Here is a 27052-nt window from a genome sequence, read left to right as displayed (position 1 = left end):
CATGATCGTAGTTCACCGCAGCCTCAAACTCCTGGGCCACCTCATCCTCTCAAAGTGTTGTGATTACAGGCGTCAGCCATCACACCCAGCCCTGGACAGTGACTTGGCAATTTCCCAAGGCTTGAGGAGTCTCAGCGTTTTTAATTCTAGCTGTGTTCCTAAATAAAAAGATGATGTAGAGGAAAATATGTATACATACGTTTAATACATAATATGTGTAATTAATATTATATATGTATGTAATATATTTATATATATACACATATATGTAATGTATTCCTCAAAATGGTCACCAAGTGAATATGTATCCAATGCGATTTCCTTTGGCTGCATTCATATATTCCTACATTCAACAGAAATTTATTGGGTATATCTTGTTTTCCAGAGGTTGAATAGTACCAGGTATAGGTAGTCAACCAAAGGTCACCATGTCACATCTATCTAATAGGAAAACCTGCTGCTAGGCAAATACAAATGTATGCAAAAAATGCAAATTTTGGTAAGTGAGGAGGAGCCCTTAGTTTGAGGTCTAACATTTCAAAATCACCAGAAACATACCGATGAGAATCCAGAAATAGTTTAACACATGAGAAAGTTATTTTTCATATCTTTTATTTTCTCTTTTTTTATTTTTTGAGTGACTTCAGACTTAGCAAATGATTCTTTTCCAGTGAAGTAAAACTGAATGTCCTGCTTAAATATTTTCATTTTAACCACTTGTATTATTTCAAAGTAAGGAAAGAAAAGAAATCAGCCAGATGTGCCAAATGATGGCATATTTTTCTTCCCCGTTTCATGATAAAAATAATTAACTGGTTTGACTCGCAGCTTTCTAGAAATGTCTGCACTTTAATCAAAAATTTCTTTTTTTTCACTAAGAGAAAATTTGGCTTTGGGACTTGTAAGGTTTCAATGTTAATGTGGTAGTTACATAACAATTCCGGTCATTATAAACTGTATGTTCTGTTTTCACATCTGCATTGGGTCCAGAACGTCTTCAGGTACAATCAGCATGGTGGTAGGACCAAAACCTCCTTTAATAATAATACCAAAATAATCTTCCTTTTGCTAGATACACAAAAAGAGAAAGCACACCAAGCTGAAACAGAGTCTGAAGGTTGTCAACCTCAATGGAATATAAAGAATGGAAAAAACTTAGAGCCAGGGTAGATGCAGATATAGATACCACGGTGGTCAGAGATAATTCTTCCGAATCCAACTCGAATGACAGGGTAGATGGAGGTGCCAGTAGTAAATGGGAATGAGCAGATTTGGGGGAAAGGACTGAGTTCAGTCACTTTAGAGAGTTGCCAAACAGTCTTGGACCACAAATCCCCCAGCACCAAGGAGACAGCCAGGCATATGGGTTTGGAGCTCAGAAGCAAATCTCTCTCTGGAAATGTGAACATGAGAGCAGCTAGCTATGGATCCTATTGAACACCATGGAAATGGCTGGGGTGTTGATAAGAGAAAGAGGAGGGCAGGGCTGGGGAACCGTCAGGGAGAGGAGAATAGCCTTCTCTTCAGAATTCTAGTCCGCCCTGGTCTCCCTGGGAAGATGGCTTCTGGAACTCCACCTATCCCTTCTCTCCAGCGCAGAAAGTTGAGGCGTCACCATTCAAGCAATGTAGCTTCAGGTGATCAGGTGATGGCAACTTATTTTAGCAACCATACTTTTTTTTTTTTTTTTTTGAGAGGGAGTCTCTCTGTGTCACCCAGGCTGGAGTGCACTGGCACAATCTCAGCTCACTGCGACCTCCATCTTTCCGGTTCAAGCGATTCTCCTGCCTCAGCCTCCCAAGTGGCTGGGGTTACAGGCATGCGCCACCACACCCAGCTAATTTTTGTATTTTTAATAGAGACGGGCTTTCCTCATGTTGGCCAGGCTGGTCTTGAACCCCTGGTCTCAAGCAGTCCACCCACCTCAGCCTCCCAAAGTGCTGGGATTACATTCTTGGGCCACCATGCCCAGTCAGCAACCACAGTTTATAAAGTTCATATTAACTGTGTAGTCAGTGCAACTCTGTCTTCTCAAAAACACAGCTGGAAATCAACTTCTTTCTTTAGGCTACATGATGATCATTATTTTATTCTTATTAACTCATGTTTATTGGATTCCCCAGTGCCTTATTACTGGTCCAAATATATCCATGGAATCCAGTTTCTAACACTTACCTAATGTGTGAGTTCAGGCAAGTTTCTTAGCTCTCTGTGCTTCCCTTTCATTACCTGTGAACTGAAGACATTTATAGTATCTACTTCATAGGGTTTGCGAAGCTGAAATGAGTTTATTTATGTAAAGTGCCCAGAACAATGTCCGGTGCATACTTTATTAATGTTAATTGTCATTATCATCATCATCTGAGTCTCTCATGATTATATTCCAAGCCATCTCACCTAGTCAGAATTTGTCATTAAGAAAACTATGGGCCGGGCACAGTAGCTCACGCCTGTAATCCCAGCACTTTGCAAGGCCAAGGTGGGCAGATCACCTGAGGTCAGGAGTTCGAGGCCAGCCTGGCAACATGGTGAAACCCCAGCTGTACTAAAAATATAAAAATTAGCCAGTAGTGCTGGCATGTACCTGTAATCCCAGCTACTTGGGAGGCTGAGGCAGGAGAATTGCTTGAACCCAGAAGGCAGAGGCTGCAGTGGGCCAAGATCATGCCACTGCACTTCAGCCTGAGTGACAGAGCAAGATTTCATCTCAAAAAAAAAAAAAGAAAAGAAAAAAGAAAACTATGGAGCATGACATGGAAGCTAGACAAGAAACTTGTTTGCAAACTCCAAGAAAAACCAGGACCTAAAAGAAGGGAAGAGTGGAATGGAGGGTGAGCAGAGTAGGGGGCCTAAGCCCCCGGGTTTTTTTCTTTTTTTTGGTTGAGTATATTCCATTTCTAGAAAAGTTTCATTTGGAAAAAGGGTTCTACGGCTTTGAGTGGCAAAAAGAAACCATAGCTAAGCTGCTAACTAGGGTAACATCCTATCCCCTCTGAAATAAAATTAAATTTAGCAACACCTTCTGGATTCAGTGGCTGCTGTGTGCAGAGCACCTGCTGGGCTCCATGGAAAGGGGAAGGAATCAGTGTTGTCTGCATGCAGGTAGTTCATACTGTAACAGGTGACCTATACGCACAGACCCCTTGCCAGGCAATGTGCCCTGTAGTATGGCCACACAGAGGAGGAGTCCTGGGGAGGCTCCATGGTGAAGGTGGCTTTTGAAGGACTGGCAGGGTGTCAATAGGCAGAGATGCATGGACAGTAAATCCAGGCAACAGGAACAGCATAGCCAAAGGACGGGGCGTCAGTCACATTCTCTCCACTGGCCAAATGACACAAATAATGCTCAACTTCCGTGCTGCGGTTTGCTTTGACTGGCAGAGGGGCGCAAAAGGCAAGGGAGCCAGCGTGCTGCACAGCAGGTTTCGCCTCCACGCCCAGGGTTTGGAGAAAGTGAAAACATCAGAGCTATGTCTTCAGAAGGTCTTGTGGTGTGAAACTGACTGGCAAGCTATCACAGAAAGCTAAGCGAGGTGGTGGGCCGCTGGATTAAAATGATCTCCAAACAGAATTCGCTCTCAGGGTTCATTTTCAGCCTAGCTCATTAGGGCAGATCCGGTCTTCTTGCATTATTATTGCTGCATCGGAGGAAGCTTTCTAAAAAGTGACAGCACACATTGCTGCCATTTGAAAGCCTGCATTTTTAAAGGGCGTAATACATAGTGACAGTTCTGATGTATGCCCGTGGGTGTGGGTCCTAATATCTCACCATACTCTGCCTGCATAATTTAAAATGACAGTTTAGCCTGTCAAACTTAAATGTGAGTGAAGTTCCATGGATATTTATAAAACATCAAAAAGATAGAATGGTGTCAGCAAAAGATGGGTCTTTTTATTACTAAGCCACGGGACGATTTTTGGATGATAATTGCTGGCAACTCACCTAGAAGCTGAACTTCCAGCCAAAGTATAAATTTGGTGGTGCCACAGTTTTAAAGGTTATTTTCACCCATGCAATAAAAGGGTATTACAGAACTCCGGCACAAATCGTAGTCAAAGATGGAGACGCGTCAGTGACCCGTTTGTTTTTAATGTATTGTTTTGATGTTTTTGTTTTTAATGTATCCGTGGTTTCCAGTTCCCCTGAGAAAGTGGAAATTACCCAAGCTAATAAAGCAAGCGTTCGTGTGAAGACCTAGCTGATGTTCGGCTGGGTTTTGGCCAGCTAGCCAGTCACCCTTTATAAAGCCTGCCAAGTTTGGAGCTTGGGTAATTTTACACGCGGATCTCCACAGATTGTCTGCTTCGGTAGATGACTAAGAAAGTGCGTGGGGGCACTAATTTTTGTGAATTTACTAATAACGTTAAGAACTTTAAAAACCCGGTAGAACGCAGCGCCGGAGCGTCCGGCCGGAATCCCCCTGCGTGCGCGGCCCCCGGCGCCGTCCGTCCCGCAGGCCCCACCCCCGGCGCCGTCCGTCCCGCAGGCCCCGCCTTTGGCGCTGGGCTCTGACGTCACCACCTGCGCCGCGCACGGTAGAAACAGGAAGTGGGACCAAAACAAAGGAGCGGCGGCCGGGAGCGGAGTTACCTCACCTTCTGTCTCTTCCGCGCACGTCTCAGCCGGGCCGCCGACCCCAAGGAGCCGTCCGACTATGTCGAACATGGAGAAACACCTGTTCAACCTGAAGTTCGCGGCCAAAGAACTGAGCAGGAGTGCCAAAAAATGCGATAAGGAGGAAAAGGCCGAAAAGGCCAAAATCAAAAAGGCCATTCAGAAGGGCAACATGGAAGTTGCGAGGATCCACGCCGAAAATGCCATCCGCCAGAAGAACCAGGCGGTGAATTTCTTAAGAATGAGTGCGCGAGTCGATGCAGTGGCTGCCAGGGTCCAGACGGCGGTGACGATGGGCAAGGTGACCAAGTCGATGGCTGGTGTGGTTAAGTCAATGGATGCGACACTGAAGACCATGAATCTGGAGAAGATTTCTGCCTTGATGGACAAATTCGAGCACCAGTTTGAAACTCTGGACGTCCAGACGCAGCAAATGGAGGACACGATGAGCAGCACGACGACGCTCACCACTCCCCAGAACCAAGTGGATATGCTGCTCCAGGAAATGGCAGACGAGGCGGGCCTCGACCTCAACATGGAGCTGCCGCAGGGGCAGACCGGCTCCGTGGGCACGAGCGTGGCTTCGGCGGAGCAGGATGAACTGTCTCAGAGACTGGCCCGCCTTCGGGATCAAGTGTGACGGCAGAACCCGCTCTGAGGTTTCCTGGCCATAGCCACCCTTCGAAATGCTCTCTGTGTGTCAGAGAGATACTATACCCTAGAAACTCTGAACACGCCAGAATGCTGAAATGCTCTTCTACCTTTGGGTTTACAGTCGTCCCCTCCAGATAAATTAAGAAATTCAGTATTTCTCCACTCTTAGCTGGATTCTGAAGTTCTGTATAGCTCGTAATGATGGTATTTTTATAGCAGCCTTTTAACAGAACTAGTTAATTTGGTGTATATGAATCTTTCTCGAAGATCTGGTCAAAACTGTATTCAGTTTTCTGACTAGAATGATCAGATTGAAGGTGGTTGGTTTTTATTATTGATATTATTTAGTGTGATTGGTAATATCTAGAATGGCAGGCGGTGCATACAAGTTAAAGAGGGGGGAAAGATAAACACCATTCAGTGTATTCGGTAGACTGTGCTATTTCTGTTTATCCTTTGGGTTTTGGTTTTTGTTTTTTCCTTCACAGTGAGACTGCAGTTGATCTCATAACGTATGTTATTAATAAATCTCGTCCCATAATTTATACTGAAATTAGGATATTTTTGCATAATGCTCTCTTACTGCTTACATTCTATACATTTTTCATGTGATAATTGTCTTTGCGTAACTGGGAAAAATGCCGTATGACTTCATTATCTGGAAAAATTAAATTTGTTCGTTTATATTTTCTACTTACTAAATTGAGTTTTTAAAAAGACTTAGTGTGACATTATACAGTGTCTTTCAAACGAACAAGTTTATAGTTATTTTCCTGTTTCGACACTATTAGACGTCTTATAAATTATGCTAATTAGCACGGCAGTCTTGTTACACACTCTTAACATTGCCAAAGAACTGTTGATTGTTTGAGAAAACCCTGGGACTGTGTGTGTGTAGGTTTTGTTTTGATTTTAACAACCAAAAATAGAAATAAAATTAGAACTGCATTTTAAGTTCTAATTTGCATTTATTAATTTGTCCAAAAGCAACAACTCTTTGAAAACCTTGAAAATATAAGCTGGGATGTTTTACTTAGCCATGCAGGTCATTTATGTATACATCCAGCCAGCTGGAAGTCTGAGAATTAAAGAGGTAGGACTGGAAGGAAGGAGAATGCTGGACTCTTTAAGGCTGGAGCCCAGCTGTGCTGCCTGCCGTCTTCTCAGGAATGGCAGTGCGTATTTTTTGGCTGAAAAGTAAAGCATGTAGCCAGCCACCGCTTTCTCATAGCCTGGAAACATGGAGAAAAGCAACTTACTTTTGCCTTGACAAGTATTCTAACCTAAGTTAATTCAAGTTTTTTTTAACTTACCCTTTCCTTCACTGGAAGATTTTTCCATAAGAGAATTCCATTGTTTCAGAAAATAATTATAGGGGCCCTTCCAAGTTGTTTGAAAGATTCGTAACCAACTGTTCACTATTATAACATGTGTTCCAGTGTAAATGAGTAAGGAAAAAAACCAGGTGTAACAGGTGTGTGCAGATGAGGAGTGGCCTTCATATTCATTGTATATTTGGATGTTGTTCTGAAGTGTGCTTTGAGGCACACTTGTTGGTTGCCTGCCCAGCATCTTCTCTGAGAACGCCCCTCTTAGAAGGTCGTGTCTCCTATCCTCCATAGGCTTGTGCAGGGCCGTGTGTGAGGACGGCATGAGTCTTAACCCCTCTTTTATTTTATTTATTTTATTTTCGAGATGGAGTCTCGCTCTGTTGCCCAGGCTGGAGTGCCATGGCGCGATCTCGGCTCACTGCAGCCTCCGCCTCCTGGGTTCAAGCGATTCTCCTGCCTCAGCCTCCCGAGTAGCTGGGATTACAGGTGCACACCGCTATGCCTGGCTAATTTTTTTGTATTTTTAGCAGAGACAGAGTTTCACTGTGTTGGCCAGGCTGGTCTTGAACTCCTGACCTCAGGTGATCCTCCCGCCTCAGCCTCCCAAAGTGCTGGGATTACAGGCGTGAGCCACTGCACCTGGCCTTAACCCCTCTTTAGATTGGAAAAAATAATCACAACTTTTAAAATAGCTTAGTGTTGAACCCTTTGGTAAACTGAAGACCCTTTTATAATGCAAATATTCCCACCAAAATTAATATATTTTGTGAGATTAAACAATGCTTGTATATGCTTGAACTTTCTTAAAATATGTTCATGTCATACTACTATGAATGTACATTTTTATGAGTCATAAATATTATTTTCAAAAGCACTACAGGCCCATGAATTATTTCCTAACTTTTGCAGTTGATTAAATACTGAAATGTAAATCACAGGAATTTGTCAAATCATTTTAAACTGCATGTTACTGGATGTGAGTGTGCATCCTGTTTTAAAAAATACTTAAGAAAAAAGAATTGCTGGGCACAGTGACTCAAGCCTATAATCCCAGCACTTTGGGAGGCTGAGGCGGGCAGATCACCTGTGGTCAGGAGTTCAAGACTAGCCTGACCAACATGGAGAAACCCCACCTCTATTCAAAATACGAAATTAGCCGGGCGTGGTGGTGTGCACCTGTAATCTCAGCTACTCAGAAGGCTGAGGCAGAAGAATTGCTTGAACCCGGGAGGCAGAGGTTGCAGTGAGCCGAGATTGCGCCATTGCACTCTAGCCTGGGCAACAAGAGTGAAACTCTGTCTCAAAAAGAGAAAAAAAAAATTCTGAGGTAGATTTGGTTCAGAAAGCATGGTATTTTTCCAAATTCACCCTCAGTCTTACCACTTAAATTTTTGTTTGGTTAGTATGGCTTTTTCTCGTGTATTTCTAGGATCCCTGGCTTATTTTTGTTGTTGCTGTTTTGAGACGGAGTCTCGCTCTGTCGCCCAGGCTGGAGTGCCACCACGATCTCGGCTCACTGTGGCCTCCACCTCCCAGGTTCAAGCGATCCTCCTGCCTCAGCCCCCAAGTAGCTGGGACTACAGATGCGCACCAACACACCTGGCTAATTTTTTTTTTTTTCTTCAGTAGAGTCGGGGTTTCACCATGTTGGCCAGGCTTGTCTGGGACTCCTGATCCTCAAGTGATCCACCTGCCTTGGCCTCTCAAAGTGCTGGGATTACAGGCGGGAGCCACCGTGTGCCTGGCCCCCTGGCTTCTTCACCATAATTGTTTCTTCATGGCCACAATATTCTTTTTCACATTGAAACTTCCCTACGCCAAAGATGGATATAATTTACAAAAGTATCCAACTGAAACACATCAGGGAACTAGTTAATCTTCCATTTAACTACTAGTTATATTTCTTCCTTTCATTTTTCCGCCTTCAAATGCACAATTTCTAACATGGATTTAGAATTGAAAGAAAAAAAGTAGACTGGATTAATACACAAAATACTTTACTTTTAGTTTATTTCAGCTCAGGAACCCAGATGATACTGTGTGTGCTACTGGAGAATTTTCTTACTAAAGCTGTTTCTTGCTGAAGGAATGCCAATGTATATGCCTTTTAAATACAGGCAGACCATGAGGCTTGGACACTGTGTGCCTGCCCTGCTGTCTTTGATTTGGAAAAGACTGCTGGGCCGGGTGCAGTGGCTCACGCCTGTAATCCCAGCACTTTGGGAGGCCAAGGCAGGCAAATCACCTGAGGTCGGGAGTTCAAGACCAGCCTGACCAACATGAAGAAACCGCATCTCTACTAAAAATACAAAATTAGCCGGACATGGTGGCGCATGCCTGTAATCCCAGCTACTTGGGAGGCTGAGGCAGGAGAATCGCTTAAACCCAGGAGACAGAAGTTGCAGTGAGCCGAGATCGCGCCGTTGCACTCCAGCCTGTCCGGCCTGGGCAACAAGAGCGAAATTCCATCTCAAAAAAAAAAGACTGCTGAAAATAAGTACCAGTCTGATAAGATAACCTTATTAACTGAGCATAGTATCAGCATCAGCTGGCCAAGCACATTATAAAGTAGAAGGGAGGGACTTCCTCTGCAAAAACACAACATCCTCTTGGCAATTCTGTAGCCAAAGTCCAAAGCAAGATACTTATAGCAAATTATAGCTGCACTCCAGCCTGGGTGACAGCGTGAGACTGTCTCAAAAAAATAAAAACAAATAATTTTTTAAATTTAAAAACATTTTAAATGACAGTGCAGAGAAAGATTCAGTACAAAACATGCTGGCCATGTGGGGCTTCTTTCTAGAAATTAGAACATGCTTTTGCCCTTAAATGATATTCAGTACAGATAGGTAGATAAAACATACACAGAAAAAGAAAAATGGACAAGGCATATCCAGATGTTTAAAAAAAAATCAAGAACACTTAAGATCAGGACTGTTTACATACTTTACGTTATTTTATATCTCAACCTTTAAAAAGGATTAAATCACAGCATAAGGCAGCATGCCAAGCTCATGGAATTGTGAGACAGTAAGTGCCAGAAGAAAGTGAGGTTGACGTTGTGCTGTGTCATGGCAGTTAGAAGTGGCTTCCCAGAGCGGGCAGGGTTTAATCTCAGGTTTCAAATAGGGGGGAGAAAGCAGGGATGACATGGGATCTGAGAGGCCAAAATCTACAGGGAGTTTTGACTGGAGTGGAGGGTTCATGTGATGTAGAAGAGACTGAAGGGGAGACTGGACAGATTGCAAAGGGCTCGAGGCCAGATTAAAAGTGTGGACTTTACCCTGTGGGAAGGAGAAAGAGCAGGAGTCATGAGAAGAATGTTTCAGGCAGAGATTAGAGCATAAAGCTGGGAGGCGGGGAAAGCCAGGAGGAACACGCTCTTGGATGACGACTCACCAAGAATCGCTGATCACCTGGGACGTGGCTCAGCTGCACATGCTGACGCAGTGGGTCTGCCAGTGACGCTGATATGCCATGAGTCTGGGAACCCCTTTTAAGGAGCAGGGATCTTAACTCTGGCTGTGCATTACAACTGCCTGGTACTTTGTCACCGTGTGAGTCGTGTTTTTCTCCACCAGTGTGAACTCCTGGGCTCCAGTGATCCTGCTGTCAGCCTCCGGAGTACCTGGGATCCATTTGTATATTTATATCTTGTAGATAAATATCATGAATCAAATTTCATTAACACTGGGAAAAGTTTTTTACTTTCCTTGACAGATTTCCAATTGCTGTATGTTTTCACAAAAAAAGTAATTTTAAATACATGGAAATTTAGTTGGTACTTCTTTTCTCAGACCCAGTAGTTTAATTACAAAGGCATTTAATAGAATAGTTTTCATCTTTTGGTGACTCTCCTTGTTCCCTCTTCATGATCAATTCCATGGCCATTAAGAATTCTTTGACGCCAACAACAGATGGGATATAAACAGTGAGTTGTTATTTTTGCTAATATCAAACAGAAGGGGGATCTAAATGAAAATGAAAACATTTCTGCAAATATGAGTGTCCTCAGCTGTCACAGGAAATAATGAAAAAAAATCAAAGTAAATTTCTTTTTAACTACTTTCTTATAGTGTCTACAATGCAAGTGATTTTTTACAATGCTAATTTGGTATAGTTTTGCAACTCTGTATCTAATGTTGGAGTGAATCGTCTGCAAGGGGTTTTTAGATCTGCTTAATTCTTCCGGTCAGCATGCAGTGGCGTATTTAAGGAGGCAATGTTATAACCCTTTAAAATGTAGTCATATGCGAAATTCTATGTATGATTTGGAAGATCCCTTTAAAATTCTCTCTACGTATGGTAATCACAGAAGCCCCAATTTGAAAAAGTACTTCTGCAACATGCTTGGAAATATGCCAGTTGAAACAAGGATCAAGGCAGAAGGCTGGCAGAAATCTACCACTCTATTATTTATTCCTTAGAAACTCTTTCAAAGAATTGGGGGCATATTCACATTTTGGGGTGCATTTTCACATTTTACTTTCATTGCACAAACTTGAAATGCATGAACTCAGGGCATCAGTAACAATTCAGAAGCAGCTCTTGGAAATGTTCAGTGAGACCTCCCACGTCTCAGATCTCTGAGAATCAGAGCTGGAAGGACTCTGAGTATCCATCTTGGAGGCTGGGGACAGGAGAAGACCCACCAGCCTCATCACTGTCAGCATCTCAACGTCACTGGTCTTCTGTAGTGCACAGGAAGATGCACTCACACGTCCTCTCATCACATCTCTCTAGCACTCCACAGGCATTTTTTGGTTAACCATACTTCTTTCTTTCTACTTAGACTAGTTATTATCATCTGAATACATTCACCCACCTACCTCCAACCTATGTGCATCCCATTTTAAATAGATTACTTCCTAAACTCTAACTATAGCCACAGGCTTCATATTTAATGTTCAGTTCCTTCCAGCTCTTCTTTTCATCAGAGCGAATTCATTTCTGTGTCCTTACCCCGGCCCCTGTCAAAAGTCATGACCATTTCTGACTAGAACTGTTGTAGCTCACACGGCCTGTGAGGGAGGCAGGCTTCCCACCCAGAAACCCACCTGAATGTCCAGCCCCAGTCCAGAGCTCCCGTCCCACCCCGGCAGAAACTTCTGCCTTCTCATGGATTCCAAGGTCTTTTTGCTCCTTTGTCACTGGATGGTCAGGAACTCAGTGTGTCCTTCCACTGTGCTCTTCACCCCACCACATTCCAGGCCAGCAACCACCATGCCAAAACTGCATTGCACTTTCCAAACCAGGCCTCAGGCAATGGCAGGGAATTCCTGCCTCCAGCCTCCCAAGGTTCTCCAGGTCCCAGAGGGTCCCTTCCCTTTACTCCTTCCCCTCTGGAGCCAGTTCCACACCCTTGGCCAACTCACCAACCTTCACGTGCGCAGTAGCACCTCCCAGGGCTTGCAGCACCTATTCCAAAGACACCACTGGCTGATCAGGGTCCCTTTGGCCTCTCAGTAACCCTGTCACCTGGCCATATCTCTGCAGAGCCGGAAGCAGTTGACATTCTTTTTTTATTTTTATATATATATATATATATATATTTTTTTTTTTTTTGAGGCAGAGTCTCACTCTGTCGCCCAGGCTAGAGTGCAGTGGCGTGATCTCGGCTCACTACAACCTCTGCCTCCTGGGTTCAAGTGATCCTCCTGCCTCAGCCTCCCAACTAGCTGGGATTACAGGCGCACACCACCATACGTGGCTACTTTTTGTATTTTTAGTAGAGACAGGGTTTCACAACGTTGACCAGGTTGGTCTTGAACTCGTGACTGCAGGCGATCCACCCACCTTGGCCTCCCAAAGTGCTGGGATTAAAGGTATGAGCCACTGCACCCGGCCGACATTCTTTCATGACTGCACACCAGACAATGCAGTCCCAGACACCACTCCCGTAACCTGTTTCCCTTGGATTCCAGGGAAATGACTCATTCATGACAGTTGAGGTCACAGTTGCCCCCACTGCTTCCTATCCCTATGAAAGGCCATCCCAAACACCAGCAGATCCACTCCTGCCCTTTGTGTGTTCTGCTTCTGGGTTACTTGCCCTGGGGGTGTCGAACCCAGGTTCATGGATGAAGGCTGCCAAAATGTCATCCCATGGCCAGGCCTCAGTTCTGGCCACTAGGGACTGTCTCTAGCTTTCCAAAAGGAAGGAGTTACGATGGCCAAGGAAATGACGCAGTCTTACTGTCTTTGGCCAAGTCGTTCCTAAAATGGACCCCTTTTGACCTCTGTAGGGAAGGAAAAAGAACTTCCCTCTTTCCTATTAGGTTCTGTAGCTGAGTGAACCAACAAAGACGGATCGACCGGAGGAAAGCACACACATTCTATTTAACATTTTTACACGCACACGGGAACCTGAGTGAACCAACAAAGACGGATCGACCAGAGGAAACACACACATTCTATTTAACATTTTTACACGCATACGGGAACCTGAGTGAACCAACAAAGACGGATCGACCAGAGGAAAGCACACACATTCTATTTAACATTTTTACACGCACACGGGAACTCTCATAGGAAAAATGAAGACCCAAAGAAGCCGTCGGGACTGAGAGCTAATACACCCTTGTAACAAAAGATGATAAACGTATGGAGAAGTGACAAAGGAGAAAGGTTCAGGTTTCTAGGGGCAGTCATTGGGGGGCAGTGACTAATGAAAGACGAGGGTTATTTTGGTGGGTTTGTACAGATCCGGTTCGGGGTGGACTCCCAGCTCCCGGTGATACAAACATTCTCCTCTTCCTGGCCCAGGGCAGACGTTTCTTACGGGAAATTTCCTGACCCGCTGTTTGAGACAGAGCGGGAGGTCAGCCCGCCGGCCCTGCATCCGAGGCTTCCCAAGTGCCCTCAGCTGCAGTTAGTCAACATGCCGAAGGGCACATTTTGGGGTGGCGTTCTGCGTTCTGAACCCTTTCGTCTCCCTCTTGCCCACACTGAGGTTCACAGGCACCTGCAGAGGAGCTGGTGCAGGAGGATGGGGAGGTGGGGAGGCAGCATCCCCTCCGCTGCGTGAAACGCTCATGGGCACATGGCTGCTGCCTCCACCTACCCAGACACAGAGCCAGCCAACTGGCATGGCAGGCAGTGAGCCAGCACAGCCTCCAGGCCATGCATCCTAGCTCCTCAGTACCGGGGCCTCCCATCAACGCCAGCGCCAACAGAGAGCCTGGACCGCCCCAACCCCTCCCTCCTGCTCACTCTCCTTCTTCCTTCTAGAGCCTCTGCTGCCCCTGTCTCCAGAATTGTCCTCTGCTCGCCAGTTAACCCATCCCCAACGCTTGTTCGTCCCCAGGAGGCCCAGCCTCTCAGCGCTCGATGGTCACCTGTCCCAACCGCGGAAGGAGAAGGGGACAGAGGACACTGGTTCATTCCACCATATTTACTGGGGCCGGGCCGGCACTAGGTGCTGGGGACTCCCAGGTGGACACGACAGAAACCTGCCCTGAGGGCCTCGCATGTTAGTGGAGGAGACAAATAACAACAGATCGACCAAGACTCAGTGGGAAACGTGCAGCCTGGATAGATGCCTTGGTAAAGCCAGGCTGACACAGAGAGGGCGGGGGAGGCCTGTGCAGGGGCCATGGTCACTCGGGAGAGGGAGCTCGGCGGCCTCCCAGCGGAAGAGCTGGAGACACGGCCTGGAAGAGGGTCATCACCCCAGAGCGGTGCACAGCTTTCCTAGGCTCTCGCCCTGCCTTGTGTGGGACACAGAGGGCGCCGGGCAGATCTGACACCCACAGGCGTTGCCGGGTTTGCCGGCACACACACTCACACACACACACTCACATTCTTGCTCTCGCACACTTTCCACACATAACTCTCACACCCTTACACTCACTTTTACACATTTCCTCTCGCACACCACATAATCGCTCTCCACACTCAGTCACTCTTACACATATTCACACAGTCATACACACACACACACAACTTCTGTATTTGATTAGGAACCTACACTAAAGGAACATCTGTCACCTTCCATGCTTTGTTTACATTGCAACACGTTCTTATACTTAGCCTTGGAAGGGAGGCTTCAGGCTGTCTCCCAGTTTCTGAGTAGCCCCACCCCCAGCCCTGCGGCAGCGGAGAAGAGAGGGGAGAGAAGGCAACATTAAAAAAAAAAAAAAAGAAGAATGCAGTTCTCCGTCCCTGGGCCAAGAATGTTGCATTATCTAGACTGATACAAATTCAGGAAACAAAGTAAGAACTCACGTCAGCTTCTTGGCCTGCCCCATCCTTGCTGTACTTGGGTGAAATGTCCCATTAATTTCCCCCCAACCCCAGGAAGAACTGACCTGAGAACAGGCCTCAACCCTTGCTGGCTTTCTTTGCAGCTTCCTGGAAAGGATCGACAGCGTCAGCTTGGTTGACTACACACCCACAGACCAGGTATGTGGAATTAGGGTCCCCCACCGCGCACCAGAAACTGTGAGATTCATTTCCAATATGATTTAACGATTATTTCAGAATGGATTAAGGAAAAATCCCTCAGATACCTACTTTTTGCACATCGTTTGTACTGCCCTGGGTGTGTGCATGGATTGGTCATCAAACCTTGTGCCTTGCTCCCCTGACTCTGGCACTTAAGTGGTTATGAAAATTGCCAGTATGCAAATGAGTGTATCTGCAGACAAGGAACATGCTGCTCCTGTTCCTCCTGGAGCTGTCCTCAGGCAAGCAAAGTCTTTGCTTCCTGGTTTCATAAACTATGCCCATTCTGTTTGGGCCCCGGGCCTGGGGAGTCCCGTATCACAGCGAACTTTCCAGGTGTGACCCAGAGCATCCCCTTTGGGTTGAGTCAGAAAAAAGCACTCCACCTTTTTGTCTTTTTGAGATGGAGTCTTGCTCTGTCACCCAGGCTGGAGTGCAATGGCGCAATCTCTGCTCACTGCAACCTCCGCCTCCCAGGTTCAAGCTATTCTCCTGCCTCAGCCACCCAAGTAGCTGGGATTACAGGTACCTGCCACCTCGCCCAGCTAATTTTTGTATTTTCAGTGGAGACAGGGTTTTGCCATGTTGGCCAGACTAGTCTCAAACTCCTGACCTCAAGTGACCCACCTGCCTTGGCCTCCCAAAGTGCTGGGATTATAGGCGTGAGCCACTGTGCCCAGCCCACTCCACCAATTTTTAAATAGCAAAGAGGGAATCGTGCCCCTTCGATCCTCAGGCAGCTGCAGAGACTTGGAGAGCCCCTGGATTGATCAATTCAGGAGCCTTCAGGTGCTTCTAGAGCCAGTGAACCCCAAGGAAGTTAGAGGAGTCTCTCTGTTCAAACCACACTCTCCAAACTTCCCCCAGAGTCTGTATTCCCTGCAAGGCCTTGGCCCTGGGCCCCCAAGGTGGAAAGTCTGAGGCCTGAGCTTCTGTCTCTCCCATAAAGTTTCTCTCTCTCAGGCTGATCCTGAGAGTTTGAAATTATCTGACAAAGCCGGGCGTGGTGGCTCACGCCTGTAATCCCAGCACTTCGGGAGGCGGGTGGATCACCTGAGGTCAGGAGTGCAAGACCAGCCTGGCCAACATGGTGAAACCCCGTCTCTACTAAAAATGCAAAAACTAGCTGGACGTGGTGGCGTGGTGGCGCATGCCTGTAATCCCAGCTACTTGGGAGGCTGAGGCAGGAGAATCACTTGGACCCAGGAGACTGAGGTTGCAGGGAGCTGAGACAGTACCACTGCACTCCAGCCTGGGCCACAGAGTGAGTCTCCATCTTAAAAAAATAAATAGCCGGGCGTGGTGGCTCACGCCTGTAATCCCAGCACTTTGGGAGGCCGAGGTGGGCGGATCACAAGGTCAGGAGATTGAGACCATGGTGAAACCCTGTCTCTACTAAAAATAGAAAAAATTAGCCGGGCGCAGGGGCGGGCGCCTGTAGTCCCAGCTACTCGGGAGGCTGAGGCAGGAGAATGGCGTGAACCCGGGAGGCGGAGCTTGCAGTGAGCCGAGATTGCGCCACTGCACTCCAACCTGGGCGACAGAGCGAGACTCCGTCTCAAAAAAAAAAAAAAAAAAAAAAAGAAATTATCTGACAAAGCAATGGAGGCTTCCTCGTCTTGAGTCAGTCCCTCAACTAACTCACCTGTCCTAAACAGTTCTCATTATACTAAAATGGGAGGACCACCTCCCATGTTCCAGAATTATTACAGAGTGGCTGCTTCCTTAAAAGCACATGGATTTGGTGGTCAGAAAAAAAAAAAAAACCCTGACATCTGCCAAATGTGCCAGGGATGCCAGCTTTGCGAGGCTGCATGGCTTTCTCGTCCCCTCGGGGTACCACATCTTTTACCTTGGAGGAAATAGAAATGTGCAGGGAAGAGAGAATAAATGAAATCAACTAGCATCCAGTTCATAAGGCTGAAGACTTCTGAGTGCAGAGTTACACTTCCTTTGGTTTCTCACCCAAGCCATCGTGAGTCTCACCCAAGCCAACAGAGCACTGGCAGGGGGGTCCCTCTGGAATGCTGATGCCCTGACTGTGGTTGTCAGGTATATGTCAGTAAGATTCTTTGAGACATGAGTTTTTTTAAGTTTTAAAACAAATAGACAGTTATCAGGTCTCTCAGGGCCAAACCAACACATTAATTGTGGCTTTCTCTGGAGGATAAAACAACATTCGTCTGAGTTCTTTTTTTTTTTTTTTTTTTTTTTGAGACGGAGTCTCACTTGTCACCCACGCTGGAATGCAATGGCACGATCTCAGCTCCCTGCAACCTCTGCCTCCCAGGTTCAAGCGATTCTCCTGCCTCAGCTTCCCAAGTAGCTGGGATTACAGGTGCCTGTGACCACACCTGGCTAATTTGTTTTTTCGTATTTTTAGTAGAGATAGGGTTTCACCATGTTGGCCAGGCTGGTCTCAAACTCCTGACCTCAGGTGATCTGCCTGCCTCAGTCTCCCAAAGTGCTGGGATTACGGGTGTGAGTCACCACGCTTAGCCAATTTTAGTTCTTAATTATTATTGTTTCCTGTACAGTGGAACAAATTATTTGAAAAATATTGCTGATGTATAGTTATACCAGGGCTTTACTTTGAAGAAGAACAGTCATGTAACCCAGCTTGCTTCCCTCTTCTTGTTCCCAGGACCTCCTCAGATGCAGAGTTCTGACATCTGGGATTTTTGAGACACGATTCCAAGTGGACAAAGTGAACTTTCAGTGAGTATGTCGTTAAGAGCCGCGTGGCCCAGGGCCTCATGAAGTCCCAGAGCCGAAGGGTTGTGAGGTTTAAGGGGCTTCATTCCTGAATGTGCATGGTTGCCCTTTCAGGTAAGGGCAGCTGGGGTGAAATTCTAACTCTAGCAAGACTTGAAGTGTTGATTTTACTGCCTACTTTAAAGCAGAAATGAGGACACCGGAAAGGAAGGCAGTGTCTGCCTCAGTTGTAGATTTGATTGGCTCTTTTTTTAGATCAGGAGACTCATGAAATTTTGATCTTCCAGATGCACAGTCCCAGTTTGAGAACTGAAATGAGCAGTTCATGTGTGTCTCCAGCCCATCTCTTGGGTTGCCCAAGTGCAAACTTGGCCAAATGAGCTTACTTTCTTCATTTCTCTCCCTCATGATAAGACGTTAATTCTCCGGCCACAAAGCTCTTTTTGTCCCCATAGCTGTGACCCTAGTCCTGCTCCATCACTTCCCCAGCCCCTAGACTCTCTCAGCAGGGCCCTGGCTGGTCTCCTGTCCCCTGGCTTACCCATTTCAGTCGCCCTACTCAGTGCCACGAAATGAATCTTCCCATAGCATGGCCTGGATCGTGCTATTCCTCTGCTGAAAAAGGTTCGGGGCTCACTACTGCCTGTGCACCCTATGACCCAAGCCCTCCACCTGTGACCAGCCCCATCCCCAGCCCTGCTTTGTCACCTGCCACCTGCCTCACCAGGCTGGGCTGCTGTGAGGACCCTTCCAGTTCTCCCAGCTTTTCCTGCCGCCATGCCTCTATTCATCTTGTCCTCTGAGCCTCAGATGCCACCTGGGCTAAGCAAACCCCACAAATCTATCAAAGCTTCCTTCAGGCCAGGCATAGTGGCTCATGCCTGTCATCTCAGCACTTTGGGAGGCCAAGGCAGTAGGATTGCTTGAGACCAGGTGTTCAAGACCAGCCTGGGCAACATAGCGAGAATCTGTCTCTACCAAAAAAAAAAAAATTAGCCAAGCTTGATGGCGTACACCTGTGGTCCTAGCTACTCAGGAGGCTGAGGTGGGAGGATCTCGTAAGCCCAGGAATTCAAGGCAGCAGTGGGCCATGATTAGGCCATTTCACTCCAGTCTGGGTGTCTCTAAAAAAAAAAAAAAGAAGCATCCAAGCGTCCCTCAAATCTCAGCCCATGGTGACCCCTTAGAATTCCCATTGCGTCTACTATGCAGCCAGTGATGGTATTCTGCCCTATACCTTGCCCAGTCACCCTCAGCATGTCCAACTCGACTCTAAGGGACCTCAAGGGTGAGGTCCCTTAGAGCAAGAGTTTCATGATTTTCAATGTGTTCTGAGACTCCTGCAGTGCCTGACCTCTCCCCAAGAACCATTCACACGGCCAGTGTCAGGCTGGAGAAAAGCCGCTACGTCCGTCTCTGCTGTGAGGCGCACAGTGCGGTGTGGAGTTGGCATGACGTGCGGTTTTGCCCACATCAGAACCACGTCCCTGGCATAGTGGAATTATTAACAGTGAAGCTGTATCTCACATTCGTGATTTTGTTTGAAAGGATTCTGCTCATCAGCTCATCCATTTTCATCAAGTACCTCAGCGTGCCCCACGTGTGCTAATGCAAAGCGTACAGATTAAATTCTAATAGGATCAGCAACATACCCACCCAGGACAAAACAGTCTAGCCCGTGTGGTCCTAGGGCACATGCACTGTGTTTAGGGAGGGGAGAAATCTCAGAGCCAGGGACGCCTGCAAAGGTTGGAAGGATCCAGCAGAATCTGGGTAGGTAGAGAAACTCTCCCAGGGAGAAATGGCTTAGGCCACAGGGTGCGGTGAGCAGGGGCTGTGAGAAGAGGGGCCTGGGCCTGGGCTGATGACGTGCAGGATGCAGCTGAGAAACTCTGAGAGAACTGGCTGAGGCCGCCTTGGCTGGGCAAGACCAGGAAGCAGCTCGGGCTGGGCAGAGCAGCCTGAACTAAATCCAGGCGTGATCCAGACCCAGTGCAGGTCACCAAGCAGAGGTGGCTAGAGATAAGATGCATGTAGTGTAGACAGATCAGCAAGGAGCCTTTCTCAATTCTCCAGGGGAGGGGACACAGTGTCCCAAGAGCTGGAGCAAATCATAGGAAAGATCTGCCCTGGGCACTTAGCTCATACTCAGAGAGGCATGAGTGTCTGAGCAAGTAACCTCTTGCATTACTGAGCTAGTGACCACTGGATTTATTAAGGACCTACTGTGGGACCTCAGACACTGCCGGCTGCTGTCTGCTCCATCTCTCACCCCTGTAGCCCCACTGTGGGGTGACTGAGGAGGGACTGCGGCTGAGAGAGGTGGAGCCACTTGTATTCCAGGATCACACAGGGAGTGATGGTGCAGGCCAGCCAGTGACCCGAACCTGACTCAAGACCCATGTGTGAACGCTGGAAGCTGCTGATAGCCAAAGAGGAAAGCAAGCACGTGTGCGGTTGTTCCCTGCTTTCCCCAAATAATTGTGTTCCTCTTGCTCTTCCACAGCATGTTTGATGTTGGCGGCCAGAGGGATGAGAGGAGAAAATGGATCCAGTGCTTTAATGGTGATTTTTTTTATGCTCTCTCAAGAAAATGGGAGTGAATTCTAACACTCAGCATTGCTGTGCTTAACTGTTTTTGAATTAGATGATCTCTAACTAGTATGTAAAGCATAGCATTTTATAGATTATGATGCTCCTTCCTTAGATACTAATCTCATTTAAAAAAGCATTTAAGGGCCAGGTGCCATGGCTCATGCCTGTAATCCCAGCACCTTGGGAGGCCAAGGAGGGCGGATAAGCTGAAGTCAGGAGTTCGAGACCTGCCTGGCCAATGTGGAGAAACCAGAGCTCTATTAAAAATACAAAAATTAGCCAGGTGTGGTGGCTCATGCCTGTAATCCCAGCATTTTGGGAGGCTAGGGTGGGTGGATCACCTGAGGTCAGGAGTTCAAGACCAGCCTGACCAACATGGTGAAACCCCGTCTCTACTAAAAATGCAAAAATTAGCCAGGTGTTGTCGTGCACGCCTGTAATCCCAGCTACTTGGGAGGCTGAGGCAGGAAAATCGCCTGAACCCAGGAGACGGAGGTTGCAGTGAGCCAAGATTGTGCCACTGTACTCCAGCCTGGGCAACAAGAGTGAAACTCTGTCTCAGAAAAAAATACAAAAATTAGCCAGGCATGGTGACACATGCCTGTAATCCTAGCTACTAGGGAGGCTGAGGCAGGAGAATCACTTGAACCTGGGAGGCAGAAGTTGCAGTGAGCCAAGATCATGCCATTGCACTCCAGCCTGGGAGACAAGAGTGAAACTCCATCTCAAAAAAAAAAAAAAAAAAAAAGCATTTAAGCATCCCAAATTTACGTGCGTCTTTTGGGCTGGGCTCTTCATCAAGTGCGTTACTGAAGCAACCAGTGGTGCGCACGGCGCACGTGCAGGCTGTTCTGTGACTGAATAGTCCTATCACTGAGTGAATGTTTTTGTGGAACTGAGTGGCTGCTGCGTGTGTACTTTCTTGCAGCTCCACAGCGAGGGTGTCTAACTGAGGTGCTTTCCTTTTTCTCCCCACCAAGATGTCACGGCTATCATTTACGTCGCAGCCTGCAGTAGCTACAACATGGTGATTCGAGAAGACAATAACACCAACAGGCTGAGAGAGTCCCTCGATCTTTTTGAAAGCATCTGGAACAACAGGTGACAAAAATAACAAATTCAGTCTCACCACTGGATTGCAAATTTTCTTTTGTTAAAAATACGCTCAGGCCAGGTGTTGCGGCTCACACCTGTAATCTCAACACTGGGAGGCCGAGGCAGGTGTGTCACTTGAGCCCAGGAGTTGGAAACCAACCTGGGCAACATGAAGAAACCCTGTCTCTACAAAAAATACAAAGATTAGCCAGGCGTGGTGGTGCACACCTGTAGTCCCAGCTACTCAGGAGCTTGAGGTAGGAGGATCGGTTGAGCCCAGGAGGTGAGGGTTGCAGTGAACGGAGATCACACTACTGCACTCCTGCCTGGGCAACACAGCAAGACCCGGTCTCAAAACACACACACACCTACACCCACACCCCCCACACACACTCTTTACTAAATAAATCCAGAACTGTATGAAATATCTCTTTTAGTTCATCTATTGTATAGACATACTAAAAATGTGGAGTATTTTATTTTATTTTATTTTATTATTATTTTTTTTTATTTTATTTTGAGACGGAGTCTCGCTGTGTCACCCAGGCTGGAGTGCAGTGGCGCTTTCTCAGCCCACTGCAAGTTCCACCTCCCGGGTTCACGCCATTCTCCTGCCTCAGCCTCCCGAGTTGCTGGAACTACAGGCACCTGCCACCACGCCCGGCTAATTTTTTGTATTTTTAGTAGAGGCGGGGTTTTACCATGTTAGCCAGGATGGTCTTGATCTCCTGACCTCGTGATCCGCCCACCTCGGCCTCCCAAAGTGCTGGGATTACAGGCGTGAGCCACCGCGCCCGGCCAGTGTGGAGTATTCTTTGATGAAGTTCTGATAGTGCTTTGTCAAGAAAATTTAGGTCTTTGTTTTGAAAGCCTAAGATTACATTCAGCCTTCCATATCTTCAGGTTCCATATCTGCAGATTCAACCAACCACAGATTGAAAATATTCAAAAATAAATTTAAGATAGCAATACAACAACAAAAAATAATACAAGATTACAGTGGCTTACACCTGTAATCCCAGCACTTTGGGAGGCTGAGACAGGGGAATTGCTTGAGCTCAGGAGCTGGAGACCAGCCTGGGCAACATGTTGAAACCCCGTCTCTACAAAAAATACAAAAATTCATCAGGTGTGGTGGGGCACACTTGTAGTCCCAGCTACTTGGGAAGCTGAGGCAGGAGGATCACTTGAGCCCAGGAGGCGGAGGTTACAGTGAGCTGAGATCATATCACTGCACTTCAGTCTGGGCAACAGAGGGAGACTCCGTCTCAAAAAACTTAATTAATTAATTAAAATAAAAAATTGAGCAAGGAAAAAAATTGGACTAAAAAATAATAATACAAATAAGCAATACAGTATAACAAGTACTCGCCAGCTTTTACATTGTGATAGGTATGATAGGTAATGTGGAGATGATTTAAGCACATGGGAGGGTGTGCATGGGTTACATGCAAATACTACACCATTTCATACAAGGGAGCCTCCTCAGATTTTGGTTTTCACAGGGAGTCGTAGACCAATCTCCCATGGGTATCAAGGGATGATTCTATATCTAGGGTTCGAAATAGGTTTTGTTTGGTTTTTAAAATTTAGGAAGTACCAGTTTAGGGGCCAGGAACAGTGGCTCATACCTGTAATCCCAGCACTTTGGGAGGCCAAGGCAGGAGGATCACCTGAGATCAGGAGTTCGAGACCAACCTGACCAAAATGGCAAAACCCCGTCTCTACTGAAAATACAAAAATTAGCCAGGCGTGGTGGTGGGCGCCTGTAGTCCCAGCTACTCAGGAGGCTGAGGCATGAGAATCACTTGAACCCGGGAGGTGGAGGTTGTGGTGAGCTGAGATTGCACCACTGCACTCCAGCCTGGGCAACAGAGTGAGACTCCATCTCAAAAAATAAAACAAAAATGTTTACATTTAAAAATAAATAAAGTACCAGTTTAGGACATCCACTAATGACTAGATGATCTGTAAGATCCCTTACAGCTCACAATCACCACATAATTATATTTGAAACTACTAGCATTGCAAAGTGGCATAAGTGATTATTTCAGAAAGGAATATTTAGCACACACACACATAATACATACATATATAGTTAGAAATCAAAGTTTCTTCTGAAGTATTTAGGAAGAAATATTACCAAGGAGGACAGGAAACTAAGTTTACCTTGTAAAGTTTTGGATTCTCAGAAAAATGATTTTCTATGAAATGTTCAACAACCAGCCTCAAATTTGTGGTAATAAGACAGTTAATAGGAAAGAAACAGGGCCAGGAAATGCCAGGTATACAGAAGGATACTATAGAGTTATTATAAATTTATTTATATACACTATATGTGTAAGTGAGAAAATGACCACAGTCTTATAGGAAAAAACAGATTTTAAAATACTGTGCTCTTGTTTTTTGAGCATCATGTCAGTGCTGAAAAAGTTTTGGATTTTGAAGTATTTCGGATTTTGTGTTTTTGGATGAGGGCTGCTCAACCTGTACCTATATTTGTTTATCATTGTTTACAGATGGAATGAGGATACTGGTGTACTGAACTTTCTTGAATCCTATACAATTTTAGGAGGATGATGGTATTCTTTTAATTTAGCAACTTCTATGTTAGAGGCGCTTTCATATACTAGTGTATGTGAACTGTGTTCGTTTATTTTTCCTTTTTCAGGTGGTTACGGACCATTTCTATCATCTTGTTCTTGAACAAACAAGATATGCTGGCAGAAAAAGTCTTGGCAGGGAAATCAAAAATTGAAGACTATTTCCCAGAATATGCAAATTATACCGTTCCTGAAGACGGTAAGATTTCAAAACACATTCTTATGATTGAGGAATAGAATTGTTTTATTAATAGTCCTGTAACTCTAATTCACATACTTCTGATGAATCTAAGAAATTCACTTGATTTAAAACAATTCTGGGCCGGGCGCCGTGGCTCAAGCCTGTAATCCCAGCACTTTGGGAGGCCGAGACGGGCGGACCACGAGGTCGGGAGATCGAGACCATCCTGGCTAACATGGTGAAACCCCGTCTCTACTAAAAAATACAAAAAACTAGCCGGGCGAGGTGGCGGGCGCCTGTAGTCCCAGCTACTCGGGAGGCTGAGGCAGGAGAACGGCGCAAACCCGGGAGGCGGAGCTTGCAGTGAGCTGAGATCCAGCCACTGCACTCCAGCCTGGGCGACAGAGCCAGACTCCGTCTCAAAAAAAAAAAAAAAAAATGTCCTATTTAGGATCCAGTTTGTAAATGTTTCCGAGTTTGACTTTCCATTGAAACTGTGCCGCCGAAGAAAGAGCCGTTTTGGGTGTGATGTGTCATGCTGCTGTGAGCTCTCCCTCTAGAGCCTTTGACGGGGTTGGACATGACAGGGGCCTCGTTAGTCCTTGATACAGATGTTCTCACTTCACCCTCCGATGACCCCGCAGGGTAGTTTCTATTCTTCTTTCCCGTGGAAAGAGAGTCTGAGACAGAAGAGATAATGTGTTCAAAGCCACACGGGTAGAGTCATGCAGGCAAAGCAGTCCTTGCACCCTTTGTCCCCAAGCCCGTGCTGGCAGCAGCCACGCTTACCTGCTCCTATCTCTAGCCTTGCTGTGGCTGCAGCCTTGGGGATTTCCAGCAGGGCCAGCAGCCACCCCCGGCTGCCTGAGACTGAGGGGTTTCCGGGGCACGGGACTGTCAGTGCTAAAGCTGGGAAGGTAGACTAGGAAGAGATGGTCACTCCATTTCCAGTCGCTGACGCTTCAGTTTCCAGTGAACACTAGGTCTACCAGAGGCCCACAGGAGTGATTTAAGGTGAAATAGCACCGCTTTCTACATCTTGAATTCCAAACTAGAAAACGCAGAATAAAAGAGACTTTCCTGGAAAATATAGTTAAGATTTGGAAAATTTACTTTTTATCCTCAATGAAGAAGGAAAAGAAAACTTGCATTTGTCGTTAAACTTTCTTGCTCCTTATGTTCAATGTTCTTTTCTCCTTCATGGGAGAGGCATTGCATAAGTATATTCATAGTAAAATCCTGGCCCGTGTGGGGCATGCCAACAAAATCCTGCTGCCATCACCTGAGTCAGAAAGACCTGAAAAAAAATCCTACCGCTACATATTTCCTTATAGGAATAAGGCCGGGCGCGGTGGCTCACATCTGTAATCTCAGCACTTTGGGAGGCCGAGACGGGCGGATCACAAGGTCAGGAGATCAAGACCATCCTGGCTAACACAGTGAAACCCCGTCTCTACTAAAAAATACAAAAAGCTAGCCGGGCGAGGTGGCGGGCGCCTGTAGTCCCAGCTACTCGGGAGGCTGAGGCAGGAGAATGGCATGAACCCAGGAGGCGGAGCTTGCAGTGAGCTGGGATCCGGCCACTGCACTCCAGCCTGGGCAACAGAGCGAGACTCCGTCTCAAAAAAAAAAAAAAAAAAACTAGCTGGTCACGATGGTGGGTGCCTGTAATCCCAGCTACTGGGGAGGATGAGGTGGGAGAATCGCTTGAACCTGAGAGGTGGAGGTTGCAGTGAGCCAAGATCACACCACTGGGCGAGAGAATGAGACTCCGTCTCCAAAAAAAAGAAAGAAAACAAAAGTACATGTTTGTTTTTGTCTAACTATACATGTATTTTAATGCTGTGAATATACAGCAGTCCAACGTTGAAATTCCTTCTGTGTTTTCATAGAGTTGTATCTTCGTTTCATGTTGCTTAAGTAAAGTTGCATTTGTCATTTCTACAGCAACACCAGATGCAGGAGAAGATCCCAAAGTTACGAGAGCCAAGTTCTTTATCCGGGACCTGTTTTTGGTAAGCCATTTTGTTAACCTTTGTTTTTTTACCTCCATTCTTAATCTTTTGTTTCTTGCAGTATGCAGATTACTTACTCTTTGATTTAATCTTCCTTAACATTACGAGAGATGAGAAAGGGTATGTTACTTTCATTTCACAGCTGAGCACACCGAGGTTCAGAGAGGTTAGATTTCTCACCCAAGGTCACACAGCTTCCAACCAGCAGAGCCCGGGTGAGAACACAGCATCCCAGGGAATGGTACTTGGATGGGCTACACTTCATTCACTTCTTGTATTTTCCAAAAAGGACAGCGTCCTTCAGCAAAGTCCAAGCGCCCATACTCTTCCTCCACCCAAAAGCACTAACAGGCTGATGGTTTATGTAAAAACAGGTGTGCTCAAATTCAGATACTTTTTCTTCAGCTTTTTGAGATTTTGAGATTACTTTTGAGATATAGTTGAGATTATATTTGGGATAATTTTGAGATTATTTCAAACTTACATATGAGGCGGAAGATTTGTACAAATAACTCCCATATACTCAGACCAGGTGTAGTGGCTCACGCTTGTAATCCCAGCACTTGGGAGGCTGAGACAGGTAGATCACCTGAGGTCAGGAGTTCGAGACCAGCCTGGCCAACATGGTGAAACCCCGTCTCTACTAAAAATACAAAAAATTAGCTGGGTACAGTGGCGGGCGCCTGTAATCCCAGCTACTCTGGAGGCTGAGGCAGAAGAATCACCTAAAGCCAGGAGGCAGAGGTTGCAGTGAGCCGAGATCACACCACTGCACTCCAGCCTGGCCGACAGAGCGAGACTGT

General features: G+C 46.3%; 2 protein-coding genes and 1 long non-coding RNA gene across 6 annotated transcripts in view; 2 read left to right on the top strand and 1 right to left on the bottom strand.

Moving 5' to 3' along the window:
• The window catches only part of GNAL (G protein subunit alpha L), a 202595-nt gene that overhangs the window by 167736 nt on the left and 7807 nt on the right, over positions 1 to 27052 (top strand). For all 4 annotated transcript variants that reach the window (XM_045377973.3, XM_065534250.2, XM_065534249.2 and 1 more), the window contains 6 exons: positions 14949 to 15003; positions 17690 to 17763; positions 20267 to 20325; positions 21336 to 21456; positions 24122 to 24252; positions 26182 to 26249. In XM_045377973.3, the coding sequence (XP_045233908.2) occupies positions 14949 to 15003; positions 17690 to 17763; positions 20267 to 20325; positions 21336 to 21456; positions 24122 to 24252; positions 26182 to 26249 (508 nt within the window). The remainder of the gene's footprint in view (positions 1 to 14948; positions 15004 to 17689; positions 17764 to 20266; positions 20326 to 21335; positions 21457 to 24121; positions 24253 to 26181; positions 26250 to 27052) is intronic.
• On the top strand, positions 4558 to 7532 carry CHMP1B (charged multivesicular body protein 1B). The gene has a single exon (XM_005587196.5). The coding sequence runs from the start codon at positions 4656 to 4658 to the stop codon at positions 5253 to 5255; it is 600 nt and encodes a 199-aa protein (XP_005587253.1). The 5' UTR covers positions 4558 to 4655; the 3' UTR covers positions 5256 to 7532.
• LOC141409065 (uncharacterized) lies at positions 23754 to 25314 on the bottom strand. Its single transcript, XR_012427352.1, has 2 exons — positions 25024 to 25314; positions 23754 to 24914 (listed from the first exon to the last, which is right to left on the bottom strand). It is a non-coding gene; the product is annotated as an uncharacterized lncRNA (long non-coding RNA).

Source organism: Macaca fascicularis, chromosome 18 (assembly GCF_037993035.2).
Source record: "Macaca fascicularis isolate 582-1 chromosome 18, T2T-MFA8v1.1".
Classification (NCBI taxonomy): Eukaryota; Metazoa; Chordata; class Mammalia; order Primates; family Cercopithecidae; genus Macaca; species Macaca fascicularis.
This window is presented reverse-complemented; position numbering and strand designations above follow the sequence as displayed.

What these genes read in the sequence shown, in the direction of transcription:
- CHMP1B (XM_005587196.5), top strand. Translation starts at nt 4,656, where the DNA reads ATGTCGAACATGGAGAAACACCTGTTCAACCTGAAGTTCGCGGCCAAA.